Genomic DNA, 26,489 nt, shown 5'->3' on the forward strand with positions numbered 1-26,489 from the left:
GAGGGAGAAAATGGAAGTACAAATGCATTTCTTTCTCCCTGCAGAATACTATAGTATTCCTTTAAATCAAAGCTATATTGGTATGAACAATCTACTCGCTGATAAACACAATGTGAGAAGATGCGCTAGTTATGGGCTAGTTTACACATTGTACAAGTTAAGCATACTTTTAGCTTAAGAATAATAATAAAAAAAAAATAATATTTTCTCAAGTATACGTTAAAAACCGTGGTTTCAAACCCAGTGAGGAATTTAGGCATTTCTCATTAAATGGTTTACCTTAAGGTTTGGATTTGGGAGCTGCTGACCGTCGGAAGTGGGAAATTTGTCCACCATTAGCATTATATAATCTTTAGGCATTTCACTCAAAAAATGTGTCATCACATTTTAACGTGTAGAGTCGTTTTAGCATTAACTCAGCAACTATCAAATATTGAGGGATAGGTGGGGGGAGAAAAACAGGTTAATTTTTGCTTTAGGCATTCTGTAGAGATTATGGTGCTCACAATTTAAGGTTTAACCCATGCCAGGACTAGTTAGCGATACCTATGAAGTTCCCTTTCCGTATTGGATGAATAAATTTTGTCCACATCTGGACAGAGTTCATTGGCTGAGGAGTGTCAGGCAAGGCTCACTCACTGAATTTCATCCATACATGGACGGAATAGATATCACTAATGGAGAAGAGAAATTTCTCCTATCGCTAGATCTGTGAAAAGTGAACAGACCAAGTGGTAAAAAAAAAAAAAAAATGTTACACGCATGGTGCCATCACTATCCACTACAATGAAATTTAGAGGGTATTGTGCTTCGAGTGTAATCACAGAATATGTTAGAGGGAGGTTCCTGCACACCTAACCTGCAACAAATTCATTAGAACATTGGGCTGAACATAATCCATTGGCCATCACCTGGATACTTAAAGGTCCGAATGACAAGTCAGAGGGGTTGACTGGATGCTGGCAATTTCTCAAAATAATAAAAAAACAAAGCAGCAAACATATAATAGGTAAGATTGCAGGAACAGATTCAGGGTATTGTAACTACAACAATAAGCTGTAGTGGTTATGGTTCTTTTAGTACCTTTATAAAAAAAATAAGAGCATAACATTTTAACAAAAGTAAAGCCAGCAAGTGGAGCAACTTCCAAGTAAGCACACTTTGCTTTGAGAGAAGAGACAAAAGAAATCCAGCACAAATTCATAAAAAAGGAGCAGATTTGGAAATAAAATAAATCTGGAATACAAAAAGCGTCTCCCTACAAAACATTTTTTCAGCAGACTTTTTCATAGAATTTTTAAATATTATAAATACGGATGTCCTTAGCATACATTTCATTCATTACAAAAATGATTTAAAAGTAACAATTCCTAGGTTTTCATAATTAGAAAGAAAAAAAAAATACTAAAACCGAAAGTCCTTACAATTTACATTAAGGTGCTGGAACAATGTCCGCAAACTGAATCAAGTCCATCTGGGTTTTGTTTAAAATTTTTCACCTGTGGCAAAAAAAGTCAATACCCATATTATTAAACAAAAATAGTATTTTAAATACTATACATGCATGTAGTATGCAAAAGGTTCCTTCCAGTGTTCATAACATGGAAATCGTCATTAGTGCCAACATTTGGAAACTGTACCGCATCCATCCGTTAAAATCCAGTGTAAAGTTCAGGTTAAATTTCTTTTTATATACTGGATCGACATATGGCTTTTGTAAACATCTTTACAAATGAAGGTGGGCAGCTCCTAAAACTTGAGGCGGACCCCAAGCTCGCTGACCACCTGTATAAGATTGGAAAACCTTCTCCCATCACAGGTCAGAATCCCCATATTAGCGAGCACGCTAGGCGTCAGGCGTGGATGCATTAATTCCCAATAAATATTGCATGACAGCAGGAAGCCAAAGATCAAGTTGTGGCACTTGTATTGCCCAATTCCGCAGAGCTTGCCACGCTCAGCATGAGGAATCCAGCAGCCTCTGTCGAACTTTCTTTTCTTCTGAGGTGTTCAAAGTGTTACTTGTGGACTGATCTGCTGGAAGCAAGCAAAAACTATGAGTTGCAGATTCACAGGAGACAGGACTATATCATTGCAATGGCTTCAATATAAAACCTGTTGCTGAGAAACTGCTCTAGCAAAGTATCATAAGCAGCATATTTCAACGAGATCTAAGAGTAAAATTCTGCAGTCTACAGGAGCCCACAAACTCATGTTGTAGTCCTGCACATAGGGGAGGAGAGAAGAGATATTTACCTGAAAGAGTGCTCGTACAATGACTGAGAATGCGGCTGCTGAAATAACAATTTACAAGTGCAGTTCCCCACAATTCTTAGTAAGTGGATAAACTCTAACGAGGGATGCCAATGTGTCACGGGAGTACTGTTTAACATACCTAACTGTAGTAATCTTTTACCTGTATGCCAATGGCATAATCATAAGAGCACAGAGAACACCATTTATCTGTATATTTGGACTAGCAAATGTATAGGTAAAAAGATAGTCTCTTCTGAAATTACCTCTCTTGAAGTGACACCAAGCCACATTTGGCATCAAAGGTGCACTTTAAAAAATAAACATGTTCTGTGTCACACAGTGTTCAACAAACATTGGATGTTTAATAAAACTGTAGGGTGCGGGTTCTGTTACGTCATCTGATTTTTCTACATTTGTATTGTTTAAGCTTACACCTTTAAAAATATTTTTAAAAAGAGCAGAACATTTTAACAAAAGTAAAGCTTGCAACAGGAGCAACTACTAAGTAGGCACATTTCGCCTATCAAGAAGACAGACAAAAAAATCCAGCGCAATTTCATAAAAAAAAACCAAAAAAAAAAAAAGATTTGTGAAGAAAAAACAAACAAACAAACCTTGAATACAGAGAGCATCTCTCCACAAAATGTTTTTCAGCAGACTTCTCCCCCACCAAAAAAAACAATTTTTAAATATTATAAATACGTTAAATGTCCTTCGTTTACATTGCTTACATTACAAAAAAATTTAAAAGTAACAATTGCTAGGTTTTAACCCCTTGAGGACACATGACATGTGTGACATATCATGATTCCCTTTTATTCCAGAAGTTTGGTCCTTAAGGGGTTAAAGAATCACTATAGTTTCAGGAAAACAAAGCGGTTTTCCTGACACTATAGTGCCCTGAGGGTGCCCCCACCTCCCGTGGCGCTGAAGGGGTTAAAACCCCTTCAGCTACTTACCTTATTCTAGTGCAGGCTTTCTCGGCGCTGGTGACCTCTCCTCCCCCCTGACGTCAGCTCCCCCGTCAGACATCAGCAGAGCAGAATGCGCGGCAAGTGCCGCGCGGGCATTCAAAGTGTCCCTAGGAAACCATTTCTCAATGCTTTCCTATGTACGCGCTGCGCGATGGAGGCATAATATGCCTCCAGCTTCGCAGATGCGCCTCTAGTGGCTGTCCGGAAGACAGCCACTAGAGGCTGGATTAAACCCAAATGTAAACATAGCAGTTTCTCTGAAGATGCTATGTTTGCATCTGAAGGGTTAAAACCTGAGGGACCTGGCACCAAGACCACTTCATTGAGCTGAAGTGGTCTGGTTGACTATAGTGTCCCTTTAATAATTAGACGGTTATGCACAATATGCAAAGCAAGCCTATGTATATATATATATCTTTACCTGGCAACACAAGTGGTATTGGACAACCCACCATGCATTACTACCAGAATCGCATATGGCATAGTGATGTACAGCTTTAACTGGCTGACGGCAAACTGTGCAAAATAGTTGAACAACACTATCTCTCTCTGCTTTAAAAGGTCACCATTAAAACCTTGATGCAATATTTACCTTTTAGCTCAAGAGAATTTTTTTCAGTTTCTGCAGAGGGTACCGTTCCAGTCTTAAAGGCAGATACTTTCCCATCTACTGTGTCAGTCTTCACAGTACCCAGGGTGGTTAGGAGTTGCATTGTGTCAAATACCTCCCCGCTGCCTTTAATGTTTTCTAGCACCTTGAGGCATTTGTAAGACTTCAGCTCGCTAATGTTCTCGTCAAGAAACAGCAGGAAGAGGCTAAGATCATCGTAGTGCTTTGAGGTTGCCTGTTGAACACTGAAGGTTGGCAAAATCTCGTAAACTTTGAGGACGTCCGCTCTTTTCCTAAAAGGGACGAACATCGTGTAGGCTACAAATGGCATCATCACCACATAGACAATCAGATTAATGTAACTCAGAAGCTGAAAAACTCCAACTGCAATGAGTTTACACTGGATCAGAGAAGGAAGGGTAGTGTCGTTTTTAAGAATTCCAGTTCGGATGTTGCAAGTGAATTCGTCCGTCAGAGAGAAAAGACTGATGTAATAGCCCAGGTAGATGCAAGCCAGCAGTATGATGATGAAGGTAAGGGAGCGGCAGATGAGGTATTTTACGATTAGATTGAGAGAGTTCTTCTTTGTTTTGAGATATTGCTCCACAAACGGGTACTTAAAGTGACTTTCAGAGATCTCCCACGCACTAAGCGGAATAAAAACAAAAATGAAAAAATAACTGCATAAATTGTACAAATTTTTTTTTTTATGAATTTTTTTTTATTGTAAAGAGATTAGGGCTCGCAGACCTTTGTGAGATACATTTGTAAAGATCGCATATAGTTACATTGCGAGACAACTTAAAGGCTGTAGATTGAACTTTGAAACAGTGCTCGAACATAGTGGAGTATCCCATAAAGATTACAGCAGTAAGACATGTTTAACCCCTTAAGGACATATGACATGTGTGACATGTCATGATTCCTTTTTATTCCAGAAGTTTGGTCCTTAAGGGGTTAACAAAATTTTGACCTCAACAAAGTTCCAAGAAAAAACACACGCTTAAAATGTATAGATAAGGTTTGCAAGGTGTAGGTTTAGTTGTATATTCGAGGGTGATTTAATTAGGGTGAACGATTTTTATAAAGCGCCAACAAATTCCGCAGAGCTGTACAATGGGTGAACCAACTCATGTATTTGTAACCAGAGGAGTTGGACACACAGGAACAGAGGGGGTTGAGGGCCCTCCTCAATTAGCTTACATGCTAGAGGTAGTGGGGTATAGTGATCCCAAAGGGTACGGGTAGGGTAGAAAAGTAGGTTAGGATAGTGTTCATTGAGGGCTTAGTGTTTTGTTTTGACGACAGTTGTAATTGATATGCTTTCCTCAAGAAGTAAGTGCTCAAAGATTTTTTTTTTTTTAAGGAGTGGAGACTGGGGAAAGTCTAAGAGGGAAGTCTTTAAGGCGAGCATCAGAGGAAGGAGTACGAACAGAAGTTAGGCGTAGGTACACTTGATAGTTTAAATTTGGACAAATCTAATTAGATCATTGTGTGTACCTCCGCTGCTAAATATCAGACAAGCATTGAATATATAACCCAGCCGGCCACTTCACTAGCACAATTCAGCATTGCTAGATTTAATACTTTCTTGATATGCACATTTTCTTTGTGACCGGCTCATGATCTTAAACAGGACATCCAATTACCTCTGTGCCAGGTTATCATTGATGGCAGGGGTACTAAGACCATCTCTTTTGTCGGCACTGTAGAAGCTGTTGGCGGCTTTGATGGCTCGGTTGTAGGATTTATCGAGCTCTTCCATGATGAATTTCAGGTCTGAGCAGAGGTGGGGGGCAGCCGTGAAACGCCAGAACAACGTTGGGAGATATAGCAGGATGGCCACAAGGAGGAGAATGTACGGGAAAAACTGAAAGGCAAAGCAAAACTCTACAGACACAGACAGCACAAGAGACCACCTCGCCAAAGTTAAAGGAGAAGCTAGCCGTTTCAAAATGAACTAATAAAACATTTTAAAAAGTAAAGAAAAATGCTTGGTTAAGTAACCACGTGGATGATTTCACTAGCTATTCTTGGTGCAATCTGTAAGCTAAAGGGCAATTATTTATGTAGCGCTAACAGTTTCCGAAGCGTTTTAAAATTATACAATGGGGATATTTAACTATAAGTCATTGACTGTCGAAAATAACGTTGAAAAGCACAAAAGGGTCTCTTAGGGTCTGTTAGCAAGACCAGTGAACCAATTTATCTGCTACAATTTTCCTTTGAAGTACAATCGGCAACCTCAATTCTATAAGGGAATTTCCACCTTGTACCTGCTGTTCATCTTGCCCTATTATAAGAATTGGATTTCTTGTAAATTGTACAGAGCTGCAGAATATGTTGGCACTGTCTAAATAAAAGAGCATGCACTAAAGTGGAGAGTGTTAGAAAAGATTTTGTGACTTCTTCCAAGTCTACATTACTAATCTTTAGAAAGTAGTCATACACTGCCCTCTGGAGTACAATGAGTGCATTTCAACAAAGGAAATATAAAATTATCTTGGAAAAACAACCTGATGTAAAATAAACTCCTGGCAGCCTTGTTTGCCGGTACTCAAATAAGAAAGATGGTAAACCCTGAAGATGAACCCCCACCCAATCACTAGACTCCAAACTTCAGATCAGAACCTCATGTACTAATTTTCTTCTTAATGAAAGTGCTTCCACAAAACTTTAATTAAACCTTTATTATAATTAAAGATCATGCCTCCCCTACCATATTAAGGTGCTGCATATCCCTTTCTCCTACATTATTAGAAAGCCAATGGAGACATTGTAGTCTACTTAACACAACATTTTGGATCAACGATAGTGCTATCAAATAACACTACAGAAGCCTATAGGCAATGATTTTTGGTTCTCTGTACATTCAGAAATACTTGTCTTGAGATTCTGGCTTCCTGAAGCAGAAAAATATAGAGCACCAAAATATTTGATACCTAAACGGAAGATGGGCAGACCAGAGCCAGCTTCTCATAATATGGGCAGAGTGATGCTCATGCTGACATAGATTGTAAGGAACACTTACTCTCGAAGCATGGAGTAGAGAGGTGTGACTACGAGATCCAACAGTAAGCTGATAAATCTTCATCGTCCTGGTCAAACTGGACCAACAGTAGATATTCACATTAAATGCTGTGCCATAAAAAGCTTGTGGAATAGAAGATCATTTTGCAGTTTGAACAATTAGATGTAAGTTCACCTTACCTTATGAAGCCATAGGGGGATATTCCCTGAGTCACTGTGTGATAAGTGTTTTTGCTGGACAGCTGCCCAGCAGAAAGAGTCCACGTAAGCAGCCTGGCGCCATGAAAAGGACGTTGGAGCAAAGCAGCTTATCTGAGCGCCTGCAAGAAAAAAAATAAAAACACAGAAATCAGAGTTGGAGACACAATGCTAGGTTTAATACAAGATTATTTCTGCTCACAATACAATTTAAAAAATAACCGCTGTATTATCTTGTGCACAGACAAAATAAAGAATTTGAAAAAAAAAAAAAAATACTAAAACATACATAAATCTAAATTCAAGACATCAGAGCACAAAATGAGAAGAAATAAAAACATTTGATGCATTTTCCCTTTGTGTACATGGTAAACTGAAACAGATTTACAACTTTACTTATGGTAGCACATTTTATATCAACTTCCCACATCAAAGGGGAATAATAATAAATAAATGTAAAAATAAAATAAGATAAAAGTAGAATTCTATTGAGTTACTTGGTACCATCCTTTAAATGTATGGGGGGTAAAAATGCATGGTAATAAAAAGGTGACCCATCTCCTCTGAAAGGGCCCATTTACCCCATTCTAGCGCTTGGTTGTAAAATCACTTTCAGGAAACATCGTATCAAGATTATGGCCATTCCTGTCACATCCCTCTGCTACCTAGAGGAGAATGACAGGAGTCATTCCAGAGGTAATAAACCCACTTAATACAAATATATTTAGTGTCGTGTATGAGCAAGGTGAATTTAGGTAACAGACTCATTTTGGATCCCTAATGCCTCCAACAAATTAGACTTATTATTTTAAATAAAAAAAAAATGCTTTGAGAAAAGAAACAAAGTCTAAAGAGCATTTTCGATTTAAGATACATTATAGTTCAAAAGATTATTCATTATGAAATTAAGATTCGTTTTTAGCTGTGTAGCACAAGACCGTATTCCGTTTACAATGTCATGTCCTCCTAGGAGTTATTGTCCAGAAAGTATTACTGATGCTTGGATTTGCGGTTTTCAAAACTGTGAATTTGTGTCTGCAGTGATAACATGGAGGAACACTCCAAACCCCAAAAGCACTTAGAGACACTATAGGCATCAAGATCACTTTAGCGCATTGAAGTGGCCAGGGTACAGTGCGCCCCTATTGCACTTAGTGCTGCAATGTAAACATTGCAGTTTCTCTAAACCTGCAATGTTTTACTTTGCAGCACTAACACAGCCTCTAGTGGCAGAGAAAAACAAGTAGCAAGAGAGGTGAGAACGGACAACAACTCAAATAGCCTGCCCTTTGATGGGCCCCCGCTCAGATCTCAAGCTGGTTTTAGCTCATCTTGTGCCATTAAGAGTCCAGCAAGAGTCCCTTTAAAGGAAAACTCCAAGCACCATAATCACTACATACCAGTGTAGTGGTTATGGTGCCATAAGTGCCCTGGCACCTCCCACTGCAAACTGTCAAATAGTACTTACCAGGCATCGGTGAAGTGCTGCTTGCGACACCGCTAGCTAAGAGTGTATAGTAGTGCAGGGGTTAGCTCTTTGACAGTGAAGTCAACTGACCCTAGCAAATTAATATAGTGCACTCTGGCACCATAACCACTGCAGTGAAGTGCCAACGCCAGATGTTTAATATTTAGAAGATTATTTGGAGTGGAATAAACCTGCACAAGTTGCGAAGTATGAGGAGGAAGGGACAAACTGTAAAAAATTAAAGTGAAACCTTCTGAGTTGATAGATTTTGGGATATTCGTGCATATAGCTTGTGGTTTATTATCCCCTTCCCTGATAAGAAGTCTTATAATGGAGACAGGTCATAAAAGACCCAGTTTGCGAAAATTTCAATTAAGTTCTTTCACCTGTAGGTGAGGAAGGCATGCATGCAAAATGCAAACTATGCAACAAAGAAATTCAAAGCCGGGTACAAAAAAAAGAAAAATTAAACCATCCCATAAAGCCTAACATTATAACAACAAGCAGAAATCTGTTTTTATGTAGAAAACCATGATTTAAGCAGAGTCTGGCTAGTGATTTAAAACGAACCTACCCTGACCTATGATAAATGTATTGCATTACAAGTCCCTTTGTCAATTCATTGAGGTCACATGGAATATCACTCTACAGAACGGGAGTGTTAGATGTATATTCGAACCACAACCCACTGTTGTGGTGTGAGGAATCCCAAGAGGGCTTTCCATGGTAAGTAGTCTGTGATCAGCTGAGCCTCTCGACCAATCAACTCTACCCAAATTGGAACAAAACGGATTGATCTATTTTGAGATGTCCCTTCATATTTCTTTGCATTTGGGAGAAAATGCATCTCTAACACACACAGTGTCTTGGCCACCTGTAGCATAATTTGCCAATGCCTTGCCACTGTTTGCCACCAATTCCACAATCAATGTAAATAGTTTCTTTGCCAATTATATTGTTACGTTCCTGAAACCAATTGTTAAAATCATTCATATAATATTGATAAAGTGTTGCATGATTGGCTGCTCAAAATGTCACAAATCTCATTAACAGTAAAACAAAAATAGATTAAATAAGAGAACTTCCTGTATCGAAACCCGTGCCTAAGGGTGTTCACCCTTTAAGTGTCAGGCGGCCATCAACGTGTCGCTGAATAATTAAACAGCTACATCATTCGGTTTTGTCAGACAAGTTCACCAATTGTAATTATACCAGTTACCACAATGAATAATTTAACGTTCCACCTACACAAGCTATTAGTTAAACAACCTGCACGTTGAGCAAATAATACATTTAAACCATCAGTACTTTCCACCCCTCCTGCTATGCATTAAAAGGCATATTTTTTATCAGTGCCCACTCCGAGCCGCATGAACACATGGTGGAATATTTCAGACCAGGACAAAAAACAACTTTAAAAATGATTAAATCTTTTCTGTCATTTACTTTGACATGACTAGAATTATTTCACTAGGACATATTAAAAGGACACTATAGACAGCAAGACCACTTCAACTCATTGAGATGGTCAGCACTATTCCTCTTTGTAAAACACTACAGTTTTAAACAAACTATGACTGCCTTTAGTGACTTTACCAGGGATAGGCAACCTTCAGCACACCAGATGTTTTGGACTACATCCCCCAATAATGCTCTTACACCTGTAATGCTGGCAAAGCATCATGGGAGGTATAGTCCAAAACATCTGGAGTGCCGAAGGTTGCCTATGCCTGCTCTATACCAAACAAACAGTAGAGAAGGCTTCCTGGAGTTTGACTCAAACAACGCTGGACATCATCACGTTCCGAATGAGGACAGCCAGCGTCAAGGAAAACCGATTAGGAAAGCATTGAGGCAATGATTTCCTATGGGGTTGGCCTAATGCACGTGTGCAGCACTTACCGTGCATGCGCAATAAGTCCCCCCGCAATAGTCTGGCGTCAGACAATGTAAAGGCCGACCCAGCACAGAGTGACATCGTGAATAAAGGGTTATCTAACCCTTTACAAAACTGGGGTGGATTGGGGGAGGGGGCGCAGAGGAACATATCTTTGTAATACTAATACTGAAAAGTTCCTTTAAGCTCATAGAATAGGGTGAAAAATAAAAAAAAAAGTCCAACAATTAAATGAATTGATTTTATTTAGATATACTAAAATGCATTCCCAGACAAGTATATTGCAACTAAAGAGCAGTTGTTTACAAATAGGATCAGAAATGCCATCTGGGGGCAGAACAGTAAATTGATAATATGTGAACACTGCCTGGTTCTTCAAGTCAGATGACTAAATTACTAAACGATTACAGCTAAATTGGATCAGGGAACACAGAATGCAGTCAATTAGATAATCAGTTCTGACTGATGCATTCATCATTTTCTTAGACAAAAACATTGTTTACAGGCATCATTGCCAGTCTATAGCACTGAGAGCCTTACAATGGATCAGTTATTGAAAACAAAGTTCATTAGCTAAAGGAAAGTTACCTTCAAGCTGGTATATATAAAAAAAAAAAAAGTCACACCAACAATGAATGTGAAGACACTGTTAGGGTTTATTCTGAATCTCTCCATTAGAAAGGGACACCATAACCACTAAATCAATCGCACTACTGGCATTTACACAGCGACAACCTATTGCGCAGAGCTTTACAAATTAAAAAAAAGGGGATTTAAAAACTAGGTGAGAGTCTGATGGAGAACGCATCAGAATAGAGCTAGCTGTGAGAAGTCCTGGAAGGGAGACTTGGTGTGTAGGCATTGCACACTAGGTTCATTTGTAGGAGCGTGGTTTTGACGCACATATGCGGTCACTTTAAGTTAGACCGTACAAAAAAAAATAAAAACACCGACAGGGTTATTCACTGAAGTGAGAATTTTGGGAAATTTAAAGTAAATTTAAAATTGAAGATAAACTGGAAGCAAAGCTGTCTTCGAGGATCGTAGTTTGGCTATGTTTTTCTTTAATTTGAATTCCCAACAATTCTCACTTTAGTGAATAACCATGTGGGTTTCTAAAAAACAACAATGTTTACATTTGGCCAAAAGCCCGCCCCTCGTGACTGTCAGGCAGACTGCATCTAGAGGCATTTCCTCCGTAAGATTTGTGATTTTCAAAGGACTTCATGTTCTGCGTCAATCTTGTTTAGGATGGGCCCAGTGAATTTTATAGATGTATCAGGGTTCATAATTTCCACTCTCTCAAAAAGGTCTCCAGTATTGTTGGGAAAATGGATAAAAAGAAATTAGACCAAGTTACTTTGATAGCTTCATAGTTGGTTTTAGAACATTCCTTTTCTGGCTTATCATCCACTACATGGGCATAAAGCACCAAATACGATACCATTATATTTATTTTATTCTGATTAAAAGTTACATTTTAAATACTTAAAGACCATCTTCATTCCTCAGAACTCTATCTTCTCAACCGAGTTTAGTCAATAGTCAGTGGTGCATAAATGATTCACCTTGCAGGGCAATTTGCTACAACAGATCTACATTGATTACCGGTATCTTTTTAGTCTATATTTGTAATAAAATACATTTGCGAGGTATAGACATAGGTATACATAGGTATAGGCAATAAAATAAGCCATGAGGTGCCCCCTTCATTTGCGACATGATGGCCTTACCCAGTTATAATCCTTCATTGTTTGCCATTTTTTTTTTTTAATTTGTTTTTTATTTGGGTGATATTAACATGCACATTTATACAGTATATGCGGTTATGTAGTTTACATCGTTATGCAATATATTCAGTAGTACATTGTATTAGTAATGCAGTATTATAGTTTGCTATTTTACATAACTTTTACTGTAATTCATTACTAGACATCAAGCCATATTACAGTAACATTAACGAGAAAGTAGCCTCTAGTAGCCGTCTGAATGATTGCCGACATTTCTCTGAAAAGGTAGTGTTTACATTAAAATGTTTGCAGGGACAGTCGGTAGACACCAGAATAATAGAATTAAGCTGTAGTTGTTCTGGTGACTATAGTGTCTCTAATATTTTGTAAGTTAATTACTTGCTGTCAGATATCCATTTTATAACTGTAAAAGTGATGCAGAAAACATAATAATTAGGGATGTCTATAAAGATTTCTGGGAATCTTTCATCCATCAGTGATGTATAGCTTTGGAAGGACAATGTGTGTATTAATAATGTACAGGCATATGTGCACGCCATCCCTCCACACATGGCTTACATCAAAGCCCACACCATCCACATCTATGTCAGTATCTCATGCACACTACCCCAATTCCCCATGTATAGTTAAATAGAGATTTTTTGTTCCACTCCAATGGCCATTAAGTGTAAGCCCACCTGCCAAATCAAGTTTAGAAAATATACCTCTCTGTCTCATTTTTTTTGCCTGAAGATGAAGCAAGCAAGCTGAATTGTTAGTGTAGGACTAACCTAAGAGGTTTGCCTTGACGTGGCAGGTGGGCTTACATCTAATGGCTATGGGAGTGGGAAAAACAAACTACTTTTGTTTAAATATGCATAGAGATTTGGGGTAGTGTGCAGGTTACCCTTTTCTTTGGTTTTTATTGTATGTATTGGGGCAGATGTGTACTATGGTCATTGCTGCCGCCCAGCAGTAGTGGGAGTCTGAGCACAGGACTTATTTTTGTGTATTTGTACTAAGCCTTGACATTTTTTTTGGTGCCTCTCCTAGGAAGAGGCTTAATCCCCGGTGTCACATCAGGAATGTGCAGGAAGCTGTCCTTCAGTTAGTTCTAAAGAGCACAGCTCATGTCGTACAGGGGTGTGGGAATGTCAATATAAGGATATATATATATACTTGTCCAAGAGACTAAAGTGATAGCCCAATCTACTTGTCCATAATGGCAATCTATATATCCTGACAATTTCAAATTGGGGAACATACCTAGAGCTTAGGACAGTCTTATTCGCTAATTTCAACATTTTTGCAAATTAAAATAGGTAAAGAAGAAAAAAAAACAAAAAAAACAACACACATTGATCTATAGTCACAACGTTTCTCTTCCCCCCCCCCTCAGTTTTGCCCACATTTAATTTGTGAAGAAACCAAAATGTCTCACAATCTGGCTCACCGCCATAGTGTGTGCATGTAGAGATATCGTGGGGCAAGAGAATAATCTCAGCCTCTCAACATCTGATTGATCAAGGTAGTAATGCACCAGGGCCTGAGCCTGTGTTGCACCTTTTAAAGTTCAAGCAGTTTAATAAACAGGGCGAGATAATGCCCAAACGGTGAAGATACATTTATAGCAAAATACCTTTATTTCTGCATTTACAAAGCGACGGCTGAAGCTCTAAAAACATGGGGAAGGCACCACTACGATGATGCAGACGTGTGCGATATTTGCGTGTCATGTTTGCCAACTAGTCTGTATGTGTGATGAGAGATAGATAGAGATATATATATATACTTCTGACTAAATACAGCACAATATAGATTTTATCCAGACACCATATAAGATGCACAAACACCGCTAAGAACCAAACGCACAATTTTTCTGGGTAAACGTTCCATTAAGAGGTGTTTTGAGAAGATTCAAGAAATTAGATCACCATTTCCTGTAGCATTTGTGAATAATAAAAAGAATGAGAACATCACAAGTACATTAAATCTAATTTACAATAACCCCTGGGTAAATATTCTACAAAATTAAAAAGGCATGACCACAAAAAGCAGTTCGCGGAAACTGGACTAAAAAGAATCCGGTGATACAAACACAAAATAAACAGCGAGTTGCACAAACAAGACAATGTCAGAGCTTAACCGGAAAGCAAACACCAATTTAAAAGGAATTTCTAACATAATTAGAAAAAAAAATTAAAATAGTACAAGCTGTACTGCATATATTTCAATAAAATCTTTATTAAACTTACAATAAACGGTAAAAAAAAAAAAGTTAACATTTGCAAACTTTAAAATCTAAGTTGGAAAAATCAAGATAACTTAAAACTCTAGTGATTTTATTTTTTTTCTTCTTTTCATCCTTTAAAGGACAATCTGAGCTGGACATGACTTCCATTATGCAAAGGCATAAAGTGGGATTGCCACTTCCCAGGAGTTTTAAAGGAACACTACAGTAACTTAAATGACTTTAGCTAAATAAAGCAGTTTTAGTATATAGATCATTCCCCTGCAATTTCACTGCTCAATTCACTGTCATTTAGGAGTTTAATCACTTTGTTTCGGTTTATGCAGCCCTAGCCACACCTCCCCTGGCTATGATTGACAGAGCCGGCATGAAAAAAAAACTGGTTTCACTTTCAAACAGATGTAATTTACCTTAAATAATTGTATCTCAATCTCTAAATTGAACTTTAATCACAGACAGGAGGCTCTTGCAGGGTCTAGCAAGCTATTAACATAGCAGGGGATAAGAAAATCTTAATTAAACAGAACTTGCGATAAAGAAAGCCTAAATAGGGCTCTCTTTACAGGAAGTGTTTATGGAAGGCTGTGCAAGTCACATGCAGGGAGGTGTGACTAGGGTTCATGAACAAAGGGATTTAACTCTAAATGGCAGAGGATTGAGCAGTGAGGCTGCTGGGGCATGTTCTATACACCAAAACTGCTTCATTAAGCTAAAGGTGTTCAGGTGGCTATAGTGTCCCTTTAAGATTATTTCCTTTATTATTATTATTTATATAGTGCCATCAGATACAGTAGCGCTGTACAAAGGGTGGACTAACAGACATGTAATTGTAACCAGACAACTGGACGTACAGGAACAGAGAGGTGGAGGGCCCTGCTCAATGAGCTTACATTCTAGAGGGAATGGGGTATAGTGACAGAGGGTAAAAGTAGGGGTACGAAGTAGGTTGTTAGAAAAGTATTCGCTGAGGGCTTAGTAGGTAATGTATGACAGTTGCAGGAGAGGAGTTATGGAGGGTGGGGGATAAATCTTGCTAACATTTTAATTGATATGCTTACTTGAAGGGAGTTTTCAATTATTTTTAGAATGAGTGGAGACTGGGTGAAATTCTTACAGAGAAGGGAAGGGAGTTCCACAGAAGAGGTGCAGCCCTGGATAAGTCTTGGAGGTGAGCGTTAGAGGTGGGAGTACGGACAGAGGATATCGTAGGTCTTTGGCAGAGCATAGGGGCCTTGACAGCACATACTTGTGTATTAGGGAGGATAGGGAGAAATTTAAAATTTTACTGAGAGGAAGAGCAAGAGAGCAAGAGAAGGAGACAAAGTGCGGATGAGATATGAAGGAATAGGATCGAGGGAACAGGTGGTGGGGCGGGAGGACCGGAGCAAAGCAGAAGCCTCTTCTGCTGTAGCAGGTGCGAATGAGTGTAGAATGGTGGAGGGAGTGGAGGTGGGTGATGTATTGGTAGGGGAAGGAGAGAAATTAGCGATCTCTTCTCCGATTGAAGAGATCTTCTCAGTGAAGTGAGATGCAAAGTTTGTGGCTGACAAGGTGGTAGAAGGAGGGCTAAGAAATCATCAAAAGTGTGAAATAGGTGTTTGGGTTGATGGGACAATGTACTTATGAGGGTGTTAAAGTTATTTACTTTTGCAGCAGAAAAAGCCAGGCTGTAGGAGTGCAGCATAAATTTATAGTGGAGGTCAGATGCAAAGTGAGACTTTCTCCAGCAGCGTTCAGCAGTTCTAGAACATAAAAAAAATAATGAAAGCTTCACCATGAAATGTATTTGTTAAAAAAGAGCAGAGCACATAAAAAGTGCATTAAACTGCTAAACGTGTTAAAATGAACTATTTTTTTTTATAATACAACATGGCCGCAGTGCAGGACGATACCAGGTACTACACTTGGGACCCTCACTATCTCCATCGTAATTGCCTTCACTGCTATGCCATCTGCCTAAAGACACACACTAGCAACCTGGCAAGTACAATGTTTGGCTGTATGCCCAACAATGGAGACATGATGTATGCATTACAAAGTTTATTGACTGAACCGTGAGTTGACTCACAAAATGTAGACAAAAACAGTGGCCGTTTCCATCTTGGCCTACGATATTTAAAGGGACATTATAGTCACTAGAACTACAGCTTAATGTAGTTTTTTTGGTGTGTACAGTCTGTCCCTGCAATGTAATGTAAACACTGCTTTGTCATAGAAGAGGCAGTGTTTACATTGTTGCCTAAGGACACCTCCAGTGGCAGTCACTCAAATGGCCACTAGAGGCATTTCCTGGTCAGTTCTGCACATTGGATTTACTGAGATCATCAAGTTTGACGATCCCGTGCCAAAAGGGCGGAGCGTGGTCAGGGCCAGTTACGACCAGAACTTGCACGCTGGAAAAACGTGGCCAAAATCACCTTTTTAACTGGAGGTAAAAGAGGGCTGGGGGCTAAACAGCTATTAGTCTAAGTCAACTGCCAAAAAAGGAAGAGATGGAGGATGGAACAGAGAACAGAAAGGAAAAAAAGGACTGGACAGAACCAGATCCTAAATACCAATTCATTCATATATATATATATATATATATATATAAAACGTATCATTTAATTAGTAAGATAAAAAGTCAATGGAATGTACTAAAAGGAACAAGACTGACCACAGACAAAATAAAAAAAAAAAAAATATGTACATAGAAAAAACAATACACAAAAGAATAGATATATTTACTAAATAGCCCAGTGAAACAGGTGTAGGCCGACATCTTCATATGCTCTTGTAAAAGCACAAAACAACCTGGGTGGAGGTGTCAGATCACAATAAATAGTTTGGTGCAGAGATTAATGCAAAAGCACACTAATAACTAGCAAATAAATGTGGACTGCTGTTTAAATAGTCCTGCAGGGAGTTAAATATAAATATGAAAAATGGCTAACAAAGCAGTATAATCGCAATGTCTCTGCCCCTATATCCAGACAGAGGTGCAGAGTTACCAGCTAATGTGCAACAGTGCCGGATGACCAACAGTAACTCTGACCAATCTGCTACAGTGCTGTGTTAAATTACATATTTCAAATGAAACAGTGTTTATGGTAAAGTAGTTGCAGAATGATGTTAATCTAGACACTGCGTTGCAATTGACACAGTCAGAATGTCAAAATCTTAACTTTACAAACCTAGGGTAATAACGAAAGAGGGGGAAAGTCCGTGGGAGCAGAGAAGGGGCATATATATGGTACCAGAAATCAACTTTGTCACCCTATATGTGCCTAGTATTCATTTTAGATAGCTAAAAGAAGCAAAGATGCCCCTAAGGTTGTTTCCTACAACACATTACTGCTAGGGGTGCAGTCACAGAAATATCTATAATTCAAATGCCTAGTATCAGTTTTAGGATAAATGGCTAGTAAGAGCCAAGCTACCCCGGACACGCGTTTCGCCTGTTTAGCTCATCAGAGGAGAAGTTAACTGCCAACTCAGCAGAAGTCTCAGCATAATGAATAACTCCCAACGGTGTGTGCATGGGCTATACTGCCAATTTACTTTCAGAAGAGCAAACCCGACCCTAAATAAATCATGCACCACAAAACAGCATAGGGTCATTTAATTAAGTATTTATGAAAGACACCATGAAAACCAAAACCCATTACATTTTAACGCATTTGTTTTGGTGAATATCTGCTATCAGTTTTCTTGGAAAACAAACCATTGATATGTCTGAGACACATTTGTCTGAAAACACCTTTTTCATCCTTAAAATACACTCCAAGCAACACAAAAATTACAGCAAGATGTACAAGATATCGTGCAAGGAGTGCCCTGCGCACCCCCATGTAAGGAATAACCCTATTAGTCAACGGCTTGACAACTTAACTGTGGTCTGCCAACCATCACCTACCTCCATGTGAGCCAGATGGTTAGTGCATTAAGTTAAGACCAACAGTGCTTGGCTTTGCTCACTGGTTGCGACTGATAAGCCGACTGTCTTGCCAAACACCTGGACCAGCACTCAGAATTAATGCTCCATGCTTCAATGGAGGAAGTGAACATATGCCTGCCAGACCCCATAAAAGTAATCAAGACATTAGCAAATGTTTAACTTACATGGTTTAGAGGCACCATGTACTCCTGGGGGCAAACTATAAGCATCGGCCTAGACCAGAAAATATCAGAATGGAGAATCTAACTGTGGGAGGGTCAGTGTGCAGAACGATTATTGTCCTAGTTGACAGGTAAGTCTAATTGCTTTTTCAGCTTTTTTTCCCCTCACAAAGGGAAAGGGATGCCCATTATTTTAAATTTAAGAAAGGAACACTCACATTGGTGTTCTTTTAAGTCAAGGTTGATGCGTTATACTACCAGTGTTGACATTAAGTATTCTATAGAGGCCAATTTGTGACATCAGAACTTTTCCCACAAGTCTGTCAGCACATCTTCCCCAAATAAGTAATTAATTGGAGGAACTAATTAAAGAGGGTGTAATTAACAGATTTAAAAATATATGTGCAAGGCAGAGTCATAGGTCATACATTACTATTAATAAATGATGCGGAAAAAAAGGGTGTGCTCCAATTATACATAACCCATACCTTGTGGTTTCCTGATTATGTAAGCAACACATTTAAATCATCGTGACTATTTATAAAATGCAAAAAATTAGCCATTAAGGTTGATTAGCAGGTATGCGAAAGGAGTTTACTAAGGCATGTAACTATATAGGACATCAGTAGAAGATTTTATCAAAACAATGATCTATACGTATGGTACTGCAAATAACCATAGACAGGATGAAAGGGAATTTTACGTACACATACAATGGCAGTGATGGAGAATTTTTAGAGCCCACAGAGCAGACTTGAAGGGTTACTCCAAGCATCATAACCACTAGAGCACACTGTAGTGGTTATGATGCCAGGTGTATCCATTCCTATTAAATGGTTCTACCCAAGAGTTTCCTCTTAAAAACACACAATGTTATGCACCCCGATCCAAGTAAGACACAAACCCCTCTCACCTGTATGCAATAAAAATTAACAGAATAAAAGTTTTAGTAATCATTTTCCATTGCCGAGGCTCCCTCTGCACTGCTAGCCTGCTTTCAGCAACATCATGGTGGATGCATGGGTTCCTTCCGTGATGGTCAAATACAAATTTAAAAAAAATAAAAAATATAGATTGCAATGTTCTGCATTGCTGGGTTTAAAGGACAGGGCCACTGCACCTAGACCGCTTCGTTGAGATGAATTGGTCTGTGTGACTTTAGTGTCCCTTTAAGATACCCATAACCAAGCTTGCCAACTCACAAATGCATACAGAACCATTTCTAGAAAATGTAAAGGTTACACTGTATATACTGCCTGATGTTTGCGGTAACTAGAAAAGTGCTTAAAAGTGCTTAAAATTTTGATGTCTTAAAAAGGCCTTTAACCCCTTAAGGACACATGACATGTGTGACATGTCATGATTCCCTTTTATTCCAGAAGTTTGGTCCTTAAGGGGTTAAAGAGTCAAGACATTACATTTATATGCACTTTTACAGTGAACTATGAATCAGATGGCAGTACTTTTAGTTTTGCACTATTGCACTTAGACTTTTCTCAGGGGATTTATTGTGTACATTGTATATTCATGACCAAGCATTCTTTTCATTAGATCATATAATTCCATGTGTATGGTTTTCACTGGTTGTTTTACATATTGCTATAGAGATGGGGTCATGTGACCATGTGATTTTGGGGATCCACCACCTATTTCCTGTTTAAAACAAACTTCTTGTATTGACTGCGTGCTATCCTTTAGCATGACAAAGTGGTCAAACAATTGTTTTGTACACTGTAGGCACTAAACAAAAACTGGATGTGGTACACTTTAAAGCCACATTTTCTCCATATGTTGTCTAAGATTAGGCAAATTGCAGCCAAAAAAATAATAATAATTTTACCTCTGCGAGCTGTCAGCAGAGTGCTACCACGCAATCACAATCACAGGAGGCCTGCACTAACTTGCCGTGATGGGTGAAGGTATGGGGAAAATGCCATAATGTGTTCATTTACTCTAAATGTGTAGCAGATAGATTTATTGGGGTTTACAACACAGGTAGTTTAACAGTGAAGTAGCGTTCATTGTGTTCCTACTCAACAGAACCACAGAAAACATACATTTGAAGAGCCTTATGCAGTTTAATCATTAAGTATTGCAGTTTAAATCATTAAGTATTGCAGTTTAAATCATTAAGTATTGCAGTTTAAATCATTAAGTATTGCAGTTTAAATCATTAAGTATTGCAGTTTAAATCATTAAGTATTGCAGATAGCATTGTATTCTCGCATGTTAAAACTAGCGTGGGGGTCGACCGATATTGGGCACTTTGGCCAAGTGATGGGTTTAACATAGTATGGCAATACAGTAACTAAATCTCAATTTTTCTCTGCGAAAATAGGAGAATTTAAGAAGCCTTCTAAGATTGTGTGCGCTGCTCCCTTAATTTGTATTTAGCACTTACAATGCTATTTAAGGTTCTATTTAGATGCTTTTGAAAGCAGGGAAGGTGTAAAATAAAACAAACAAAAAAATCATCACACACACATCAGCAGATACAGGTTACATGACTAATTCTCTGATTAGAGGAGGTCATGGTGCTTGGAGCCTGTATGTGCAGAATTTGTTTGAAACCCAGTGCTGCGGGAGGTGGAAATCCACACCTAGCAGTGCGATAAGTCAGCCAAAAATGCAAGTTCCAGGTTGGCGAATGTTAAATCAGTGCATATTTCGCGTTCGGCATCAGCACACAGAACATACTGGTGACAGACTACCAATGGCAGTACGCCCCCACCAGTACCACTCAAGTCCTCCAAGATATAACAGCCCCTCACGGCAAAAGTGCACTGGGCTTTACGTAGAACTTTATTTTATATATCTTTGGGGGGGGTGCGATAGACCATGCCAGCAAGGGCCGCTCCAAATAAAAAAAGCAGTGTTTTATTTAAAACACTTTGAGTAATCCTTTAACATACAATTTTAAACTTACAGTAAAGTACAATCTGATCTAGAAATAGAATGGTATTTTAGCCATTTCATACTTTTCACAGGCACTGTGCCTAAACATATTTGGTTAGGGTATCAAAGCACAAATCAGCCAAGTGGGGGCAAACATTTAACTTGTAGATATTCTCTCTCTGCTAGTGCCAAGATCTGCCCTGCGTTGTTTGTGGAGAAACTGCCTCAAGATTTAAATAAATGCAAAATGATTTGCATTTTTTAAAACTACGCTCGTGATGGTCACCTGCAGTCCAACACTTTGCATTCAGTCTAAAACACAGACTTGGCCATCTGGGGTTCCATACAAGCACAGAACAGATGTTGGTGGGCAAATTCTATATGTGACAAGCACTGCCGATACAGATTATCGGTTACCTTTTGGGCCAATTGCCGATAACCGGTGCCGATATTCTGCACATTTAAAGTTTTGAAAAAGTTACAACATTGCTACCCAAATCTGGCATTAACTGAATATTCCGACATCAATCACACTCCTATCACTCTCAGGCAGTGAGAATTGTTTTCCTGTATAAGATTAATTGCTGCCAATCTTACATTGGGCACAAGTCACGAGTCTCATGCTTGAAGGTCTGGCAGCATTGTAATCTGAATGAAGAAGGGAAGGAAGGTCATCTCGTAGTATGAGTCAATAGGTCCTGGAAATCTCTCGGGGATTGAGCCATTATCACAAAGCATAAACACTTCATTGAAGAAACATTGGCCTGAAGCATTGTCCTCAGCCACTGTAAGGAAGAGCAGCTCCTTCAATGTGTCTGGCCCCATCGCTACTTCGGTCGGGGTCACCAATTTAAACAATTCATCTAATTTACAGTACATTATCCCAATAATAAATTAAGTACCACATATGGAAAATACATTAACACTCCCACACTAGGGGATTCTAGGATAAGCTTATCATAGAATTTAATATTTAAATAGACTATAAAAGCTTATCCAAAAGAGTGTCACATGGGACGTTTAACAGTGTATTTCTGTATTGTCGCAACTGTAACTTTTACACAGTCCATTGCATAGCCTTATTTTACTGTACCTTTGTGCTTTTTTGATGGTATTTGACCTATATATCATTTCACTAAATAGAAAAAAAAGTGAAAAGAAAGCAAAATTGTTAAGCTAAAATATTTTGACTATAGCAGATTTGGATATTTTTTTCAGAATTTCCCTACATTTTCCAATTCTCGATTTGGCCTTCAGTGAATAGCTCCAACATTGTTTAATTTTGAACAATTTCTCTGGGGAGTTTTACCTAGTATGCTTACACTGGCTGTACCCAACTACCTGATAATTCACCACGTGTTTTTGTATCATTGCTTTTAGCAGATTTATGTAATAACATTGCCCAGTCTTATTTTCCACTTACACCTTACCAGATCGCAATGCAATTGTGTTATAGGACCTTCTTGCTTATGAGCCCACCCTACATCAAAAAATATATCACAGGGCAGACACGCAGGAATAATGTTACCTTGGACTCCTAGGCTCCTCTAATGGAGGGGGGGTACCATATCATAACATTCACATATCATTACACATATTAAACGCAGCAAGCGCCCCCAACTACAACCCTGGCACACTAAGCTGACCCGTTACCTCCAAAAATGTTCCAGAACTGCTGAACGCTGCTGGAGAAAGTCTCACTCTGCATCTGACTTTGTCCACTATAAATTTATGCTGCGCTCCTACAGCATGGCTCTTTCCTCTGCAAAAGTAAACTACTTCAAAACCCTCATAAGCACACTGTCCCATCAACCCAAACACCTGTTTCACACTTTTGATGCCCTTCTTCGCCCTGTGACTACCCCTCCTTCCACCACCTTGTCCGCCACAAACTTTGCATCTCATTTCACTGAGAAGATCTCTACAATCAGGAAAGAGATCTCTAATCTCTCTCCTTCCCCTATCATTATATCACCCAACCCCACTCCCCCTGCCATCCTATGCACATTTTGCACCTGCTACAGCACAAGAGGTTTCTGCACTGCTCCTGTCCTCCCGCCCCACCACCTGCTCTCTCGATCCTATTCCCTCGCATCTCATCCGCACTTTGTCTCCCTCTCTTGCTCTTCCTCTCGCTAGCATTTTCAATCTCTCCCTTTCCTCTGGCACATTTCCCTCACCCTTCAAACATGCAACTGTAACCCTGATTCTGAAAAAGCCCAGCCTTGACCCAAACTCCCCATCCAACTACCGCCCTATCTCGCTACTCCCATTTGCCTCCAAGATCCGAGAGAGAGTTGTGTACGCCAGATTGACAGACTTTCTCGAATCCAACTCTCTGCTTGACCCCCTTCAGTCTGGATTCCGCGCTGGTCACTCTGTCGAAACTGCTGTGACCAAAGTATCCAACGACTTAATTGCCGCTAAATCTCACGGCCAATACTCTATCCTAATACTCTATACTAATCCTCCTTGATCTTTCTGCCGCATTTGACACTGTTGATCATTCTTCACATTCTTCGTAACTTTGGTCTACGGGATACTGCTCTATCCTGGTGCTCCTCCTACCTCTCCCAGCGCTCTTTCAGTGTTTCTTTCTCTGGTTCTGCCTCTTCTCACCAACCCCTCTCTGTCGGCGTCCCCCAAGGATCTGTCCTCGGCCCCCTATTGTTCTCTATCTATACTGCCTCCCTTGGTAAACTCATCAGCTCCTTTGGTTTCCAATATCATTTATATGCAGACGACACACAAATCTACCTGTCCTCCCCTGATCTCTCTCCGCCCACCTTGACTCGTGTTTCTGACTGCCTCTCTGCTATTTCCAACTGGATGGCTGCTCACTTCCTTAAACTCAACCTGTCCAAAACAGAACTTCTAGTTTTTCCTCCCTCAAGTGCTGCTACTCCTGTTGTCTCCATCCAAGTCAACGGCGCTACTATCACCTCTACCTCGCAGGCTCGCTGCCTAGGGGTTCTTTTCGATTCTGACCTCTCTTTTACTTCCCATGTCCAATCGATAGTCAAATCCTGTCGCTTCCAACTCAAGAACATAGCGCGCATCCGCCCATATCTAACACCGGACGCGGCTAAGATATTGGTTCATGCTGTTGTTCTCTCTCGCCTCGACTACTGCAATCCCCTTCTGACCGGTCTTACATGTTCCCAGCTTGCACCGCTGCAATCTGTAATGAACGCGGCTGCGAGGCTTATTTTCCTGTCCGGTCGCACCTCCCACGCCTCCACGCTCTGTCAGTCCCTGCATTGGCTTCCAGTTAGATATAGGGCCCAATTCAAAATTCTGGCACTTGCTTACAAATCCCTACATAATTCTGCTCCAACATACCTATCCTCCCTCATACACAAGTATGTCCCGTCGAGACCCCTGCGCTCATCCCAAGACCTACGCCTATCCTCTGCCCGGATCCCCACCTCGGACGCTCGCCTTCAAGACTTCTCTAGGGCTGCACCTATTCTGTGGAACTCACTTCCCTCCTCAATCAGACTTTCACCCAGCCTCCACTCCTTCAAAAAATCTTTGAAAACTCACTTCTTCGTTAAAGCGTATCAATTAAACTGTCAGCAGGCTTCTCATCCCCCACCCCATGACTCCTTTCCTGCAACTGTCAAAAATGACCTACCAAGCACTCAATAAACCCTTCTCTAACAAACTATTTAATTCCCCTACTTTAACCCGTTTGTGTCACTATACCCCACTCCCTCTAGCATGTAAGCTCATTGAGCAGGGCCCTCAACCCCCTCTGTTCCTGTACGTCCAGTGGTCTGATCTCAATTATGTGTCTGTTAGTCCACCCATTGTACAGCGCTACGGAATTTGTTGGCGCTATATAAATAATAAAATAATAATAAAATAATAATAATAATATTGTTCCACTAGTTCAAATCACAGACAAGGCCCTAGATCCTGTAATAAGCAAGGTCCTATTGTCTGGCACCATGCGATTGCCTTCTTTTGTGTTAAAAGATATGCAGATATGACCGCATTCTCTTTGTATATTACCCCCACCCACCCAAAATACAGGACAGAGCAGGTGTGCAGACAGGCAAGACTCAGCAACCTTGGCCCCCAGCTCCTGCAATGAAGGCCCCCCAGCTCCTGCTGTTATTGATCCCCCCACTCCTGCAGTGAAGCCCCCCCAGCTCCTGCTGTTATGGACCCCCCACCCAGCAGCCAAGGGCCACATGCAATGTTACCCTTATGTCTGATCCATGTGACAGACCTCTCTTACATGACAGCCCCTGGTATTAATGACAGGGCAGGTGTGCAGACAGGGGAATCACCCCCCCCCCCCAGCTCCTGCAATGTTACCCCCATGTGACAGCCCCCCCCAGCTCCTGCAATGTTACCCCTATGTGACAGCCCCCCCAGCTCCTGCAATGTTATCCCCATGTGCCAGCCATTTCTCTCCCCCCCCCCCCCCCCCCCTCTGTAAGTGACAGGCCAGGTGTGCTGACAGGGAGGAGCCAGTCCAGCCCCCGGCCCGCAGGCTCTGCCCCCCCTTCCACTCACCCATGGTGATCTCCTGGGCGAAGGCCAGTGATATGAGGAGCAGGGGCAGCCCCACCGCGATGCAGGACACGATCTTATCCACGGCCAGCTCCAGCCGCAGCCCCTTGTACTTGGACTCGGGCGGGTCCTTGAGCAGGAAGTCGGAGAACACATACTCGGTGGCGATGTGAGCGATGGCCATGGCTGGCGCGGCCGGGTGCGGTAAGTAGCGAGCGACGGAGACTGCCCTGTCAGCCGGCGACTCCTCCCGAGTCCCGCATACTGAGCCGACCCGCGTGTGGCGCTGGGTTTACACACTGAGCGCGTCACCCGAGGGGGCGGGGCCCTGTGCGCGTCACCGGCCCCGCCCATGGGCACGCGCGGCCGCTGTCCAGTCAGTCAATCACTGCAGACAGCCCCTTATTATTATTATAGTTATTATTATTATTATTATTATTACAGTATTATTATTATAGTGTTATTATTATTGTTACAGTATTATTATTACAGTATTATTATTATTATAGTGTTATTATTAGTATTATTATTATTACAGTATTATTATTATTATTAGTA

The 26,489-nt window shown here is 40.3% G+C and overlaps 1 protein-coding gene across 2 annotated transcripts; it reads right to left on the minus strand.

Annotated features, from left to right (window-relative positions):
* Positions 1-1,590: 1,590 nt before the first annotated feature.
* On the minus strand, positions 1,591-26,257 carry PANX1 (pannexin 1). 2 transcript variants are annotated; one of them, XM_063444946.1, is made up of 5 exons: positions 25,935-26,257; positions 7,051-7,190; positions 5,490-5,710; positions 3,823-4,487; positions 1,591-2,037 (listed from the first exon to the last, which is right to left on the minus strand). In XM_063444946.1, exons 1-5 carry the CDS (start codon positions 26,113-26,115, stop codon positions 1,958-1,960), a joined length of 1,287 nt encoding a protein of 428 aa, XP_063301016.1. In that variant the 5' UTR covers positions 26,116-26,257; the 3' UTR covers positions 1,591-1,957. The 2 variants fall into 2 exon arrangements, with proteins under 2 accessions (XP_063301016.1, XP_063301017.1); XM_063444947.1 differs by having other exon boundaries at positions 1,591-2,034; positions 25,935-26,256.
* Between the last annotated feature and the right edge of the window lie 232 nt (positions 26,258-26,489).

Source organism: Pelobates fuscus, chromosome 1, assembly GCF_036172605.1.
Source record: "Pelobates fuscus isolate aPelFus1 chromosome 1, aPelFus1.pri, whole genome shotgun sequence".
NCBI lineage: Eukaryota > Metazoa > Chordata > Amphibia > Anura > Pelobatidae > Pelobates > Pelobates fuscus.

Excerpts from the sequence above, each read along its gene's own strand:
- PANX1 (XM_063444946.1), bottom strand. The coding sequence starts at position 26,115 with ATGGCCATCGCTCACATCGCCACCGAGTATGTGTTCTCCGACTTCCTG. Across the intron at positions 4,488-5,489 it reads AATGATAACCTGGCACAGAG|TGCGTGGGAGATCTCTGAAA; the intron begins GTAATTGGATGT and ends TATTCCGCTTAG. Across the intron at positions 2,038-3,822 it reads AAATTCTCTTGAGCTAAAAG|CAGATCAGTCCACAAGTAAC; the intron begins GTAAATATTGCA and ends GCTTGCTTCCAG.